Source organism: Olea europaea, unplaced genomic scaffold (assembly GCF_002742605.1).
Source record: "Olea europaea var. sylvestris unplaced genomic scaffold, O_europaea_v1 scaffold2213, whole genome shotgun sequence".
In the NCBI taxonomy this organism is placed as follows: Eukaryota; Viridiplantae; Streptophyta; class Magnoliopsida; order Lamiales; family Oleaceae; genus Olea; species Olea europaea.
In genome coordinates this window covers 51,676-67,097 of record NW_019240157.1, presented here as the reverse complement: position 1 = coordinate 67,097, position 15,422 = coordinate 51,676, and the positions used below count along the sequence as shown (strand labels likewise).

Sequence of the window (15,422 nt, the reverse complement as noted above, 5' to 3'; positions counted from 1 at the left end):
TCCCTGGCTTCGCGAGATGTCTTTTCTTCGCCTCACTATCGTTGAGCTTAGCTCTAAGTCCTTGTCTATTCAAGGTCAACTTATAAGATTACGATAGTTCAATAGTTTGTCAGATATCTATTCTGACTTCGCGGGATGCTTATTCCTCATCTCACTATCGTCGAGTTTAGCTCTAAGTCCTTTTCTATTCAAGGTCAATTTATAAGACTTCGATCGTTCGACAGTCGTTAGATGTTTATCCATAGCTTCGCAAAATGTCCTTTTCTCACTTCTCACCATCGTCGAGCTTGGCTCTAAGTCCTCGTCATTCTGAGGCAAGTCACTAAGACTCCGATAGTTCGACAGTTATTCGCAAGACGTCTATCCCCCGCCTCATCAAATGCTGTCTATGGCTTTACAAAACTTCAACCCTCGCGATGCGGAGTCCCTCTGGGTCATCGCCTTGGTCTTAGCGTTGCAAAAACTTTACAAAGCTTTAAGCCATCTCCCAAGTGTCGTCTAGGGATCTCAACGAGTCGAGCCGGCTCGCGAGCCGAAACTCAAGGCTCGGGCTTGTCTCGAGCTTTTTTAAACCAGCTTTTTCTAGCCCGAGCCAAGCCGAGCAAAAGCTCGGTCGAAAAAATAAAGCTCGACTCAAGCTTTGGGCTCCGGCTTTGTCGAGCCGAGCCGAGCCGAGCCCAAGCCAGGCTGGCTCGATTTTTTTTTTTTAATAACAAGATTACGAATCTAATATTTTCTTAAAAAAATTTAAAAATTGTATAATTTATACGAGTTACAAATCAAATAAAAATTACAACTTATAAAATTGCATTACAAATTAAATAAAAATTACAACTTACAACCGTCCTTCTTTTTTCGGGCTTGGGACCGGCTACATGACGTAGGCGGAGTTAAAATTGTACACGAATAAAATATTTCATGTATAGACGTAGGCGGAGTTAAAATTGTACACGAATAAAATATTTCATGTATAATTTTTCTTGAAACAAATAAATTTAAAAATTACATATTGTTTTGAAATAAATTATTTTAAAAACTTACAACATTATATGTTTGGATCTGCTGCAACTCTTCGGTCAGTATACTGTCAACATATTCTTGAACACGTAATTTTGCACATTCCCAATCCTTCAAGCATATTAAAGCCTCTAATGTTTTTTCTTTTAGTCTTGAACGTTCGTCTGATAAAATTCGACTATCTAAACTGAATGCAGCCTCTAATACTATCGTAGACACCAAAGGTGTTAGTAGATCACGTGCAATTTTTGATATAATTGGATATTGTCTTTCATTACACCTCTACCAATTTAGTAGACTAAATTCCTATAATTCTTTTTCAGGTAACACACTGTGAACGTCCACGCACATATACCTAACTAACTCGGAGTGAATTTCAAAATTTGTACCACCGACATTTATCGCTCTAGACATCGATGAACTAGAACTAAACGAGGGAACACTTGTATTGCTTTCCAAAAAATTCCATAAATTTTCTGGATTTGTTGAAATATTTCTTGAAAAGAACTTTGGGAAGTAGAACTACACCGGCCTTCTTTATCAGCATAATAATTATACATTTCAGATAACGTAGATTCTATATTCACATGTGATAACTTCACATTCATGAAATTTGAAATCCCTTTTACAGTGACTATTGTGCCATTCAAATTAAGTCGAATGTCCATTACTGAAGCTAAAATAAATAAAGAGGACAATTCTTCCCAATATTTACGAAATTTTAACTCCATAGAGCAAACTAAGTCAGAAAAAATGGCAAATTCCTGTGTTTATGAAATGTTTGTGATATGTAGAAAAAATATTGTAAAACAAGTGAAGATGTAGGGTAATATACTCCACTACATTCCTTTGTAGCATCGAAAAAAGATTTTAAAATTTTTTTTACGTGAAATGCAAGAGACCATTCCCAATCTTCTAAATTATGTTCGGGTCCGTATGTATGCCTACCATTATAATATAATGAAATCATTTTATTGTAATTTTTCATACGAATGTAACATAAGATATGTAGAATTTCATCTATGTGCTACATCAGTGACAAATGATTTCTCCTGCTAGTTATACTCTGCACACGAACTGTTAAATATTTACTTTCTTGTCAGTGACACAGTAATAAAATTTATTGATTGTCTAATTTTATCTAAAGGAGAACTTATATATTCTAATCCAACTTTTACAATTAAATTGATAATATGACATACACAACGTTGATGAAAAAATAAAGTTCTAAGTGAAGGGTTAAGTTCATTAATAAATATTTCAATAACACTTTTGTTCACACTAGCATTATCAAAAGTAAAACTTCGAATCATATCTTGCATACCATATTCTTGTATGATATCTTTTAAAATGCTGTATATGTTAGTGGCATTATGAGGATATTCTACACATCTAAATGCAATAATTCTTTTATGTAAAATCACAAGTGATCAATATAATGAGCCGTAGCAACAATATTACCTTTTCTATTACCACCAGTCCATAAATCAGATGTAAATGATATAACACTATTAAAAGTTTTTAGACTTTCAATAGCAATTTGTTTTCTTTTGTTCTATAATTTTATAGTATCTGAACGAAGAATATTTCTACAATAAGAAGAATACCTGGGTTGGAGATATTTCTGCACGAGCCGGGTAAAATTGTACTAAGTCTATCATCGTAAGCAGCATCTCTGCTGCAGCCACGTATGCAGTCATTTCTTCATAAAATCTTTCCTGTGAATATATAAAGGTGGAAAGAGTAGAACGAGAATCGTCAAAAACTAGTTCGGTCTGTTTCAAGTCGAGATCGACTGGTTTCGCTTTACAACTCCTTAATATGTGTCTATTCAAATGTGTTGTGCTCGAATCGGGCTTCCAACTAAGTTCTTTGCCACAGTAATTACAACATGCTTTCCAGATATCCACTCCATTTTGAGCACCAACTTTTTTACGTGTCATATGTTGTCAACAATTCGATGAATCTTTTTTCGACCTTTTAATTTTGAGTACTTCTTCCTCATCAATATTCTCAAAATCAATTGAAATATTTCAAGATGCATCATCATAACCGGATGGAGTACTTGAGCTACCCTTTAAACTGATTAAACTCCACACTAGTAAAATTTATCTATAACTAGTATAGTATAAAATACAGAATATTAGAGTATGACTGTATGAGAGTGAAAGAATTTGAATATGAGATTGAAAGCAAAAAAAATAGAGTTGAAACATGAATTTATAATACTGAGAGCAAGTTAAAATCGATTGAAACAAATTGATTTGAAACTAAAAAATTTATCCCGTATTTATAGCAAAAAAATTCAATCTTACCTCCAAATTTGAAATTCAAATTTGAAATTTGAATTTGAAATATTAACGAACCCCCTAAATTGAATTTCATCAGTCAGAAAAATAGTAATAGTCTAGTAGGTAGGTGCTGCCTCTCATTACATGCAGCAGCTATAATATAGCTGCCTGTAACGACAGCTTGACATTTAAATTCTAATATTTTTTTTTCTCATTGAATTTGGGCGGGCCAGGGCGAGCCACACGGGCCGGGCTCACTCCATCCAAGCCACGAGCCGGGCTGGCTCAAGCTTTTTACAAGTCAAGTCATGAGCCGCCCGAGCCACCGAGCCAATTTGACATCCCTAGCGTTGTCCCTTAGGTCAGCGCATTGGTCGCAGATGAGCTCTGCCAATAGATTTACAAAGCTTTAACCCTCCCGATGCAGAGTCCCCTGTTGGTCATCGCCTCGATCATAGTGTTGCAAAAGCTTTACAAAGTTTCAGTCATCTCCCGCATCGATCACAAATGAGCTTTTCCATCAGCTTTGCAAAGTGTCAACCCTCCCGACATGGAGTTTCCTGTGGGTCATCGCCTCGATTGCAGCATTGCAAAAGCTTTACAAAACTTCAGCCAGCTCCCGCACGTCATCCCCTGTGGGTTAGTACTTCGATCGAAGATGAGTCCTGACCTTTAGCTTCACAAGCTTCAGCCGTCTCCTACGCATCGTCCCCTGTGGGTCAGCACTTTGGTAGAGACAGTTGAACCTATAACCGCAACAGCAACCATACACTCAGCCGATCCTAAAAAGTCCACGGCTGATATAAATATTCACCCATGAACTTGGGGGGCTACTGTTATGCCTATAAATTATCATCCCATACTGGACCATCTTATTGGACGCAGGCGAGGCCCATTATAGTTAGGTCCCAAAGTCGAAGCTCTAAAGAGGCCAGCTGAAGCGCCACCGAGGCCCTAAGAAGTCTAGCCGAGGCGCCTGTCGAGGTGCCTATTATTATGCTTATATAATCACCTCCTTATTGGGCTCGGACTTAGACTAATCCGTTCGGCCCACTTCACTTCCATTTCCTCTATATATATGGATTCATTTACACTATTAAGGTATGGTCTAACTCTCTAACCAAATCTCCCATCTCTCTATTATTGCACTATATATATTTATCTTTGTCCGGCCGTTAACTTGACCTTCAGAGCGCAAACGGTCGTCGGACATTTTTCTCGTCTAGCCACCTTTGCCTCTTGACGGGGTGCTACGTGTCAGGTTTCGAGGGGACGAGGCAAAGCATCTGTTGGCACCATTTTTGGCGGTCAACAGATTATATTTTATTCGAAGTAGGTCTCCTTCCATGTGAGGAAGTGGACACCATTATAGATACCATGATGTATGTGTAGTATCACCCATAACATTATGATTCAGATTCTTTTTCGAAATCTACATTTAACTCAATAATTGATTTGTATGCGAACAATATGAATTTGCCATCGTTGTCTTTGGTAATTGCTTATTTGTGATTTTTCTTTGGTGTTTTGCTCTCATTGTTGAGTCTCAACAGAATGTGAATTCTTCGTTGCTGCAAACTTCATCGCCTCTTCCACCACTGTGCTAGCCTCCACTGCAACTTATATATATATTAATTTGTTTTAGGTGGAAAAAAGTAGAGTTATCATTTTTTCCTTAATAAAAAATGGACAAACACTTTGACTTTTGATCAACTAACTGTCTTTTGAACATAATTCGTCCAAAAGATCTTATACCACATATTTTTTGAAGGGCTTGAGATCTAGTCCTGTTTCATAGAAATTAAAAATTAGATTTTAATTAAATTAAAGTTAACAATTAATTTTAATCGTAAATTTTATCTATTCTACAACTTTTAACACACATTTTAACAATTTCTATCAAAATTTATAAAAAATAATAATAATAATAACAATAATTTTAATCCAAACAACCTGGGGCCTAACTGCTAAGATTTAAGGTATGGGATCACAGTGAATATTTTGAAAGATTTAAAACCTCTGAAACAAATTTTCCTTTGTTTTTAAATAAACCACTTCAATTGTGTTATTGACGGCAAAAATAACTAATATAATAAAAATAAAACACAAACTTATATCATTCGGGGAGTAAAATGGAACCTAACTAATTATATGCTTGTGCTTATAAATTAATGGTAATGTCCATCGCATCACGTGCACGACAACATGTCCTTCACTTTGGGGGCCTATTATTTTATTATTATTATTATTTTATTATTATTATTTTTTTTTGTTGGGGAGCACCACCAAATGTGAAAAGCCTATCAACGTCGATGATCACATAAAAATTTTGCAATTAGTTTAATGATTGAAATCTCAACAGTTCTCTTACCCAATTTGAAGAATTAATTAAATTTAAAAACAAGGAGTAAAATCTTCATTTCTCTTAGCATTGAAGACCTGCCGCCAACAAATTCGTTACATGTCCACTTTTCATTTCTTTAGACATGGCGGAAGGGTAGAAGGCCTCAAAAGTAAATTTTGTTGAAGTGATTTTTGTTTTTATCGTACTTTTTGTGAAACATAAAAAGAGAAATAGTAACAAGTCCGTTAAGAAAAGATGAACTTAAATTTAACACGACCAATAATTAGTTATTTGAGGCCTCATAATTCTCAAAACCGGCCCTGTCTTTCATTCCATGATTGTTTGCTCATAATTGAAATTACCGATCATAAATTGATAATGTATTTCTTTGAGTTAATTCCAATCATCCTCTTCTGATATATTAAAGTATATTTTCTTTCTCTTTTCTTCAGCCTTTTTCAAGTTTTTAATTTATGCATTTGACAATCTCAAGTGTTAAAAGTCGTATTTCTTTTTGAGCATGTAAATCTTTTTCCCCATGTTTTGTTTTTGGGTATTGAATACATCAAAAGTTTGGTGATTGTGTTCCTTGTTCAATTTAATTTATTAACATGTTTAAGTAGCAAATCTTCAAGAAATAAAAAAGGTTTTTTTTTTTTTTTTTTTGTTTGTTAGAAGATACACTGTTACATCTTTCAAGCTCAGAAGTTCACCTTGCCCGCCCAACCACCTTAACCTTTCGTATGCGACACATATGGGAAAACTAACTTGGGATACGGATGGCAAAATGACCTGTGCCCGTCCTTCCCGCCCCGATGCCATCCTTAGCCTGAAACTGTTAGCTACTACTGCTCAATTTTGAATACCACTAGAAATACATGCAAAAACGTAGTAACGAGGAGTCCTAGGTTGATGTCCATTCTCGTTTCTTGCTTTATTTGGAAACATTTGAGTTTGAGGAGTTTGGACCATGATTGGTGGCGCCTGGGTGGTTTCCCCAGGCGGCAACACCGGCTGTTGAATGCCTCTGCTTGAGCTCAATGAGCAATGCCTGATTCTCTTGGTTGAGAGACTCTGCTTTCTTCCTCAGCTTCTCATTCTCCTTCATTATATAACAGTTCTCCATGTACAACTTCGAGTTCAGCCTTTCCATTTCTGTGAATCAAGAACTGCCAGAAAAAAAAGGGTCCTGTTAGATGATCTATCAAATGATTAAGAAACAATGTAATATGATCTTAAACTCTGTTTTGTGAATTAATAATGAAAATAAAAGAAAAAAGGTAGAAGAATATTGATATTTCTTAATCTGCACTCTTGATAAAAATGGATTCTTTCCTTTCTTTTGCTCATGCTATGAAGACGAGTAAACCACAATATAGCCCTTTTTGGCATGTTCGGTAGAAATATAAAGGAAAAAAAATTCAAATCTTGTCTATTATACTCTCTAGGTTTGGGACCTGGAGAAGGGTTTTTGTCGACCTTTACAAGCGACACAGAAAGCGGGTAGACGAGGAACTAGGAAGCCTTCGGATTTGTTAAGAATGAGGTTTTTCTTCTTCTTAGCAGCAAAATAAGATTGTGCAGAGGAAGTGAGGGACAAAGTGAAGGAAGGGCAGGTCAACTTATATATAATGATGCATGTGTAAGCATGGAATGCTTATATTGGCAAGAATTTGATGTTGTCATTTTCAATTTTACTATGATTATACATTATGATTTCTTCTTTTGAAGGCATGGTGTCATATGAGTGATGATGTGCCCAGCCGGTCCCAAGATTCACAATGATGTGGTTAGGTTGGTTCGAACCGACCGAGCCCATCAGGTCACCGTCAATTCTATTTTAGTGTTAATTAATGTGTGTCAAACCTTTTCCTTTGTCTTCTACCATTAATTAGTTTCTTTGATCTCTTGTTATTATAATTTTTTCTTTTAGCAACAATCAGTAAATTATAGGGAAAATTGCAGCGAAGGTACCAAACCTTTTATTTATTAGCAGACTTTGTCCAAATCTTTCATTTGTGTCACCATAAGTACTAAATCTTTAAAAAATGTGCAGCTCAAGTCCAGATTGACAATTTTCATTAGTTTGACTATCAAAATCGTCAGCTGACTCTCAAAAATTAAAAAAAAAATTATTATTTCTCCCAAATAAGGTAGGGACATTTTGGATAAAACATATTTTTTCTAATAAATCAAAAATTAGAAAACAAAATAATAAATCTTCAACCCATCTCCTTCTTCCCTAAATTTAAAATCACTCCACCCAATCGTCACAGCCATCGCCGACGGCCACAACCACCCACCCAACATCGGCATCACTACCACAGATTTTCTCTCAACACCTTAAGGTCCACAGAAATGCATTTCTCTCAACACGAGTGGTTGAGCAAGTGAATATTAACGCGGCTAATCACCAACAACCCAACAACCATCTCCGCCTTGCAAGAGAATACCGTCCTCTGCCCCCTTGCAACACTATTCCTCTCACCCTCTAAAGACCCACAATAGACAATTAGACAACCGCAACCCACCCTACCCTCCATACCCTACCCAACTCTAGCTCCTCGCACTAATCCTAGCAAAACATCTTAAATACTTTAGTACCTGTTTCGCCCTCTCACAATTGAATCACTCCACCACCTATTTCTGTGGGTCAGTTCATAGCGGAAGGCAGCACCTCGCCAAATGGAGGTACAAGAAGGACAAGAATGTACGGGTCCTTTTCTTCGAAGTATGCAGTCGTTATAATTCCGTAGAAAACGAGTAAAAATGGAGGCAATGAACCCAATTCGTAAATTATGTACCTCTTTTGAATTCTCATCCAGTACTCGAGTTCTCTGTGTATCCTTGAGCTCTCCATTTTGTCAAATCTATTACCATCATGTCGGCGTTGAAATAACATGGGTTATGGCCTTTGAATTCTATGGAAAATTCTGGACTTCTCCAGAGTCGAGGTAGATAATGCGAGTGACAGCTGGGTGGAGGAGTTCTGGTAGGTAGATGTAGGCATAATTGAATGGGGAAGAAGGAGATGAGGTGGGGGGGTTATGGTTTTGCTTTTTTAATTTTTAATTTACTAGGGAAAATGGGATATGTCCAAAATGTCCTTAACTTATTTGGGGAAAATAATGAGATTTTTAACTTTTGAAGTCAATTGACGGTTTTTGAGGTCAAACTAACGAAAATCGTGATTTTGGACTTGAGGTGTGAATTTTTTAAAGGTTTGGTACCTCTAGTGGTACAAATAAAAGGTTTGGGCAAAGTTTACTAATAAACGAAATGTTTGGTACCTTGACTGCAATTTTTTCCTAAATAATATCATAAATCAAAACGAATATCCCAATGAGAGTAGAAACTAATCTACCCAACATTCAATAGCTGAGCATAAGCAGAAGTAACCAGATTGTGGGCTATTCAATTCTCTTTACGAGAAACAAAGCTGCAAGAACTACAACTGACCTCTTGAAATAGATCAACAATATTTGAAGTCTAAAACAAATTAGATCTGCAACGATCAAATATTTTGTTGCATTCGATGATATCTGATTGTATATTTAAGTAATGTTCGGTGCACCACAAACCTATGAAAATAAATATGTTAAAATATTTGTTCTTATAGTTGCATAGTTCTTGAATGAACGTGTTTTAAAGATAAGAACAATATGAAGAAGTTTCCAAGAAACAACATAATAAAGAAGGAAACATTTATATACCTTTATCTAATTGCCTCAAAGCTATTCCATAATGGTATTTTGTTTTAGAGTATATGCTATTTATCGTTACTATTAAAGATCCACAGTTTATATGGTAGTGAAGTTGTAATATATTTTTATTCATTAAACAATGTGATAATGACTATATTGTCACTTAGCCTAATCATCACGAGGCATGATGATAAATAGTATTGTTGTTAATTTGTTCATATCATCCTAATAATTACAATTATTTTTGCTGTTATCAAAGGTTAGCATCTCTTTTATAATAAGGGCAAGTTTTAAATAATTTCAAGAGAATGGATATGTTGAGCTAAACCTAACCTCATTCAATTGAGTGCATCAACGTGCAGCATCATAGCTTGATAGTATTCTCGATGGGTTCATCATGCAACATGGCCATAAAATTTTCTACTAGTTTACAATATCCGTGTCAACATCGTTAAATCTACTCAATTATTCATTATTATCTGGGCCGTTTACCAGAAAATGATAATGAATTTCGAAAGGAAGACACAGAGAGTTTATATTATAAGGAATAAATGTAAATTCAATCATGCTATAATATCATAAACATAAATAATGTCACGTAACACTCCATCATTGGACTATTTAAAACACAGTCATTTTTGTCATCATATCATTTTTCGCCACATAAGATTATGTCGACCCTTAAGTCATAATTTTTCTGGCAAAAGAGCTTAATCCATGTAAATTTTACCTCAACTGGCATGTCAAATCTGATGTGCCCATGGTACTTGTGACCCTTCGATTTTGATGCAGATGGAATTCGAGCAACCTGGGGTCAGACTTACACCCTGTGTCGGTAGTATGGATGGTGAATGTGGTAGAAGTCTAAGATTATATTAAGAAATTGTTGATGAAAGGATTTTGCAATTCTAAAATTATTTGAGAAATAGTGTTATAAAAGGGCAATATAACATATTTTGTAACTTCATCAAATAAATCGTTGAAGACATGGAATTACTCATATAACAAAATTCAAAAATCTTTGATGTTTTCATTGTTTAACTGGGAAATGCTACTTTTTACTGCAATAAATCCGATCTGAATTTTGTACAATGTGAAAATATATTAGATGGAAAATAAAAAATACTTGGAGAGATGTCTACTTGGTACATTGATATCGCGATGAAGTTTGAGAATTTTTACTTGCTCAATCTTAATTGGTAGTTTTCAGACTACTCTCTCTACTTGATCCAGAATGTTAAGTCATTATAAGTATTATGTAGAAGGATGACCAATTGAATAGTTGTCATACCCAATCAACTAGCATTCTCAATCGTCAACCTCTCACATGTATATCGATACTTTCCACTGATCGTGGTGGTTGAAATGATTTTGTTTGAATGAGATTATTATTTTTTATAGGTCAATAGTTAGCTTAAAACTAAAAATATTTAGAGAGTTATCATGTTTCTACTAAACTTCCTCCCATCACATTTTGACACATTACTACAACAAATTTACTTTGTTATTCTCTAATGCCATTTCTGAATTTTTAGCCAATTAACATCATTTCCAATTCTAAAATTCCAACATGTTCCAAGTTTCCCGATGTTTACCTTTGACCTTAATTTCTTATTCATCATAAAACGATTTCGAGAAACTAAACATACTATGACTATTATTCAAGAAGTAGAATATATTCAACCTAAGAACTCTAGTATTTGACTTATGGTCCCACTTCAATAATTGGTCAACATTAATCAAAATTTATTCTCTTTACTTCTAGACGAAACACTATCCAAAATATTCCATAGTAAAATTCACGAGTTACTTCATCTTATCTCAATTATTGGAGCCCCATCATGCCACGGTATATAAGCACTAAGAATTAATATGAATTTCACTTTTATCTTCCATCACATCTTGAGATTCCATATGTAATTCTTCTTCCTAAAGATCATCAACACATTAATTCTCTTCAATGGAACTCCCAAATCTTTATCTTTCCTTGTTCCGCTGCTTGCTCCTCACCACTACTGGTACGTGCCCATCTCTAAGATTTGTCTTGATCATCATGCACCGTGATCATCATCATCGTTATATATATACACATAAATAAGTACTTGTGTGTATTTATGTGTGTGCAGGATATCTGTGTGTCCAAGGTTTGCCTCATCATAGTCGTCGTCATCATCATAATCGTCAACATCTCCATGACGAGCATCAGTTATACGGTTTTCGACCAACAAAACTATTTGTATTTGGAGACTCCTACGCTGATACAGGGAATGTTAGGAAGTCTTTAGCTAACTCTTGGAAGGAACCCTATGGTACCACTTTTCCCGGAAAACCTGCTGGTCGATTCTCCGATGGCCGTGTTCTCACTGATTACCTTGGTACAGTAGACTCCATCTTCTACCGTCCTTTTTTTCTTCTTTAATACGTTTTTTCAATTGTGATTTTTTAATGTTGTGCCCTTTTTCTTTTGCTTTATCTTTCTAGTTTTTTAACATTGTATGAGGTTACTTTATGTAAGGTGGATAGGTAGCGACCCCACCGCCACGTACTAGCATTATGAGTGATTGCTCTCTGGTTCTTACTTTTTCTTTTTATTCTCGTCAGTTCTTGTCTGAATTATTTTTCATCTTTTTCCAATAAGGTTACTACTTTTTCACGTGAGCTTTTGTTTTGTCATTAATAATTTAGTACTTTAATTATATTTACGTCTAGCCTTTCATTGTCTGAATTACATTTTTTAACTCACCAGGGTCCCAGTAACCCTTTTTCTAAATATCAGTTTATTAGTTACTTTACATTCCACTCACTAATTTACGTTATCTTAACATATTTTATTTTTAACATACTAAGGGCCCGTTTGGTAGGGATTTTGAGAATTGATTTTTTGACCGTTAAAAGAAAAGTGGGGTCCACATGTGAGAGAAGAAGTCAAAAATTACGACTTGAATAGTAAAATAACGGTCAAAAAATCAATTTTTTGAGGCAAAAAATCCCTACCAAACGGGGCCTAAACATATACCTTAATACACCAAATGCACAATTTTGCACATATCGTCTTTATTATGCATGAATTATGACTTAACTATACCAAAAGGTTATGTAAGCAAATAAAAATAAGCAATTTGCAATAGCTTCTTAGTTAAAAACAATAAAACCTTGCACGTCCTCTTCCAAGACTATTGTAAGTCTGTCGTTCGCACATGACACGCTATTCTACATTTCTCTCAAAACTAATCAAGAAGAATGGCGTCGCTCATAATTTACTATATGTATTCAAATACATGGCTAATGCATAAATAATACTTCTAATTTGTAATGCTCATATAAAATGAACAGCCAAGTACTTAGGACTCAAGTCTCCAATAGCATACATATGGATGAAATTGGGAGAGAAAAAGCTGCACTATGGTATGAACTTTGCTTATGGAGGGAGTGGTGTGTTCAATACTTACAATTTGTTACCAAATATGAGCACCCAAATCGATTTCTTCGAGAAACTCATGAATAATGATTCAGTCTACACCAAATGGGACTTGCAATCTTCTCTGGTTCTCGTGGCTCTTGCTGGAAATGATTATGGTGCTTATTTAGCCAACAATGGCACTGCCCAGGTAATATGTTCAATTTCATGCATTATGTCAAATTTGTCTTTCTTGACTTTTCCCAGCATCTATTAATTAAATCTACTTAATTAAGTAGGTGCAATCCTTGAGATATCCATGGTCAATTTTTTAGAAATCGAATCTTATTTTATACTTCATTAATCTTGATCTACTTCAATATTAAACTCAAGATTGTGCTCTTGGATTTCGTGTACTTGTACATACATGATTCGTGCGATCAATGGTAACAATGTGTCACTTCTATCTAACATCCATAATTGGACTTAAGTGCAAAATTACCTGTTTATCCTTTCAATGATCTCTTCTTCCTTATCGTTTACCTGTAATGGATTCTTATTCATATGACTTTGGACTTGTTTTAAATTGCTCAATTGCGAGTTAGAAGCCTAATACATCGATTAAATTCCTATCCCGAAGCTATTTATTCATATAAATTGTGGATTACGTAATTATGATTTTAACGTACTAATTCTAACAATTTGTTGTTGTGTGTGTGTGTGTATATCTTCATTCCTTCTTTATGTCTCCTTCTCTTTGAATCCTTTTTATGACTCCTTTTCTTTGAATTTGTTCTGAGGAAATTTCGAGTAAATTTTCCCTCCTTGTGACAGAGGGTTGCCTTTCTTGTTTGTCTTCCACAATGTAGACTTTGAGTTACCCTACACATTGATTAAAATACAATCATGTTTATAAAACTGAAATTAATTTATTAACCAAAATATTTGTAACTTAAAAACTAATATCTGAAATTTATTTTACAACATCTTTGAAGCGCTACTTTTCCATTTTGTAGGGTTTACAGACTTTCATTCCTCTTGTGATTAATCAACTCGCCATGAACTTAAAACGCCTTCACGAAATGGGAGCAAGGAAAATAGCAGTGACAGCCTTGGAGCCTTTGGGATGTCTCCCTCGAATGACCCAAACTTCTTGGTTCCAACAATGCAATGAAACTCAGAACATGGCTGTAAATTTCCACAACCTCCTTTTGCAGCAAGCAGTAGAAAAGTTGAATAACGAAACTCAAGATTCTGCCTTTTTAGTTCTTGATCTTTACAGCTCTTTCACGACCGTGCTCGATCATAAAAAGGATAACTCAGGTGAATACTTGGATATCTCGAACTTGTTTTGTTGTTAAAAATACTGCAATTAGATCGTCATGATGAAAAACTACAAGAAATGTTGGCAGTTTCTCCATGCACAAGTACAATCAATTTTAGTTATTTATAAAATATAAAATTTCTCAAATTATATAACATGGAAATGCATAGTAATTTTTAAACTTGACAAACTGTGCTTTTTATGCAGCCATTTCCCTTTGTTTAATATTTCTCCCTCTTCTTGTGCTTTATTCTTGCATCGAATTCTAATTATTTCGAACTGCAGGAAATCTGAAATTTGATACTCCATTGAAGCCCTGTTGCATGGGAGTAAGCAATGGCTATCTTTGCGGGAGTGTGGACGAGAATGGTACCAAAATGTATACAGTCTGCAAAGACCCAAAAGCTGCATTTTTCTGGGATGGCTCACACCCAACTGAAGCTGGATGGCGTGCAGTGTTTACAGCAATGCAACCTACCTTTGAACAATTTTTTTAATTTCTAATAATTAAATTGCACGGTGTTCATTAATTAATTGCTCTTTAAATTTATGTTTCTGTTTTTGTTATTTCCCCTCCAGTTTTAGTAATGATGTGATCAGTTTTCTGTTTGTTGTCTTTGACTGAAATTTTGACGTAGTAGTTTCCATAGTATGGATATCGTGTTCATTTTTAGCAAACACACCAGCGATCTCTAGGTGGGATTTTTCGGCCTCCACCTCGATCCAAAGAAGGGATGAGGCAAAATTGAAATACACAAGAAATGGAGACGTTCCAGCCTTACAGACCTCTAAACTCCACATCTTGCGATGAGAAATTTAAATGGTCTTAAAGAAGGATGTACTATCTCCTTTAAAATGAATTTCATTAAAAAGTTTTACTAAGTTCAAAAGTCGTAGTTGACATAAATATTCTAAACTATGCACCAGATCTTTAAACTGCACTTAAGAGTCGATCCAGCCGAAGGAGACGAGCTACCAATTTAATTACCTTGTAACCCACGTTGCCGAATGATCTTGCTTTCCATCTGCCAGAGTTTCTTTTGAGATCGATCATATTCTTGCACGATTAAGCAGTTAACTAGCAGCTTTTGTTGGAATATAGTGGTGTTAATGAAATCAGATTATGTAGTTTAGATACCGATTTTAAGCATATCATATATGCAACTTACTGTATTTACAGGAAGTTTACCGTATTTGACAACTCACCGTATATGACAGCTCACCGTATATGCGTAAAATTAGCACAAATTATTTTTATTAAAATAACACAGATTTTTTTTCAATAGAAATAAATTCCATTTACCAACTGTTAACAAGAAGATATATATATATATATATATATATA

General features: G+C 35.0%; 1 protein-coding gene across 1 annotated transcript; it reads left to right on the top strand.

The window, feature by feature from the left end:
• Window positions 1-11,230: 11,230 nt before the first annotated feature.
• LOC111380844 (GDSL esterase/lipase At5g03610-like) lies at window positions 11,231-14,686 on the top strand. Its single transcript, XM_023004503.1, has 5 exons — window positions 11,231-11,374; window positions 11,483-11,731; window positions 12,690-12,964; window positions 13,770-14,076; window positions 14,363-14,686. Exons 1-5 carry the CDS (start codon window positions 11,317-11,319, stop codon window positions 14,572-14,574), a joined length of 1,101 nt encoding a protein of 366 aa, XP_022860271.1. The 5' UTR covers window positions 11,231-11,316; the 3' UTR covers window positions 14,575-14,686.
• The last annotated feature ends 736 nt before the right edge of the window (window positions 14,687-15,422 follow it).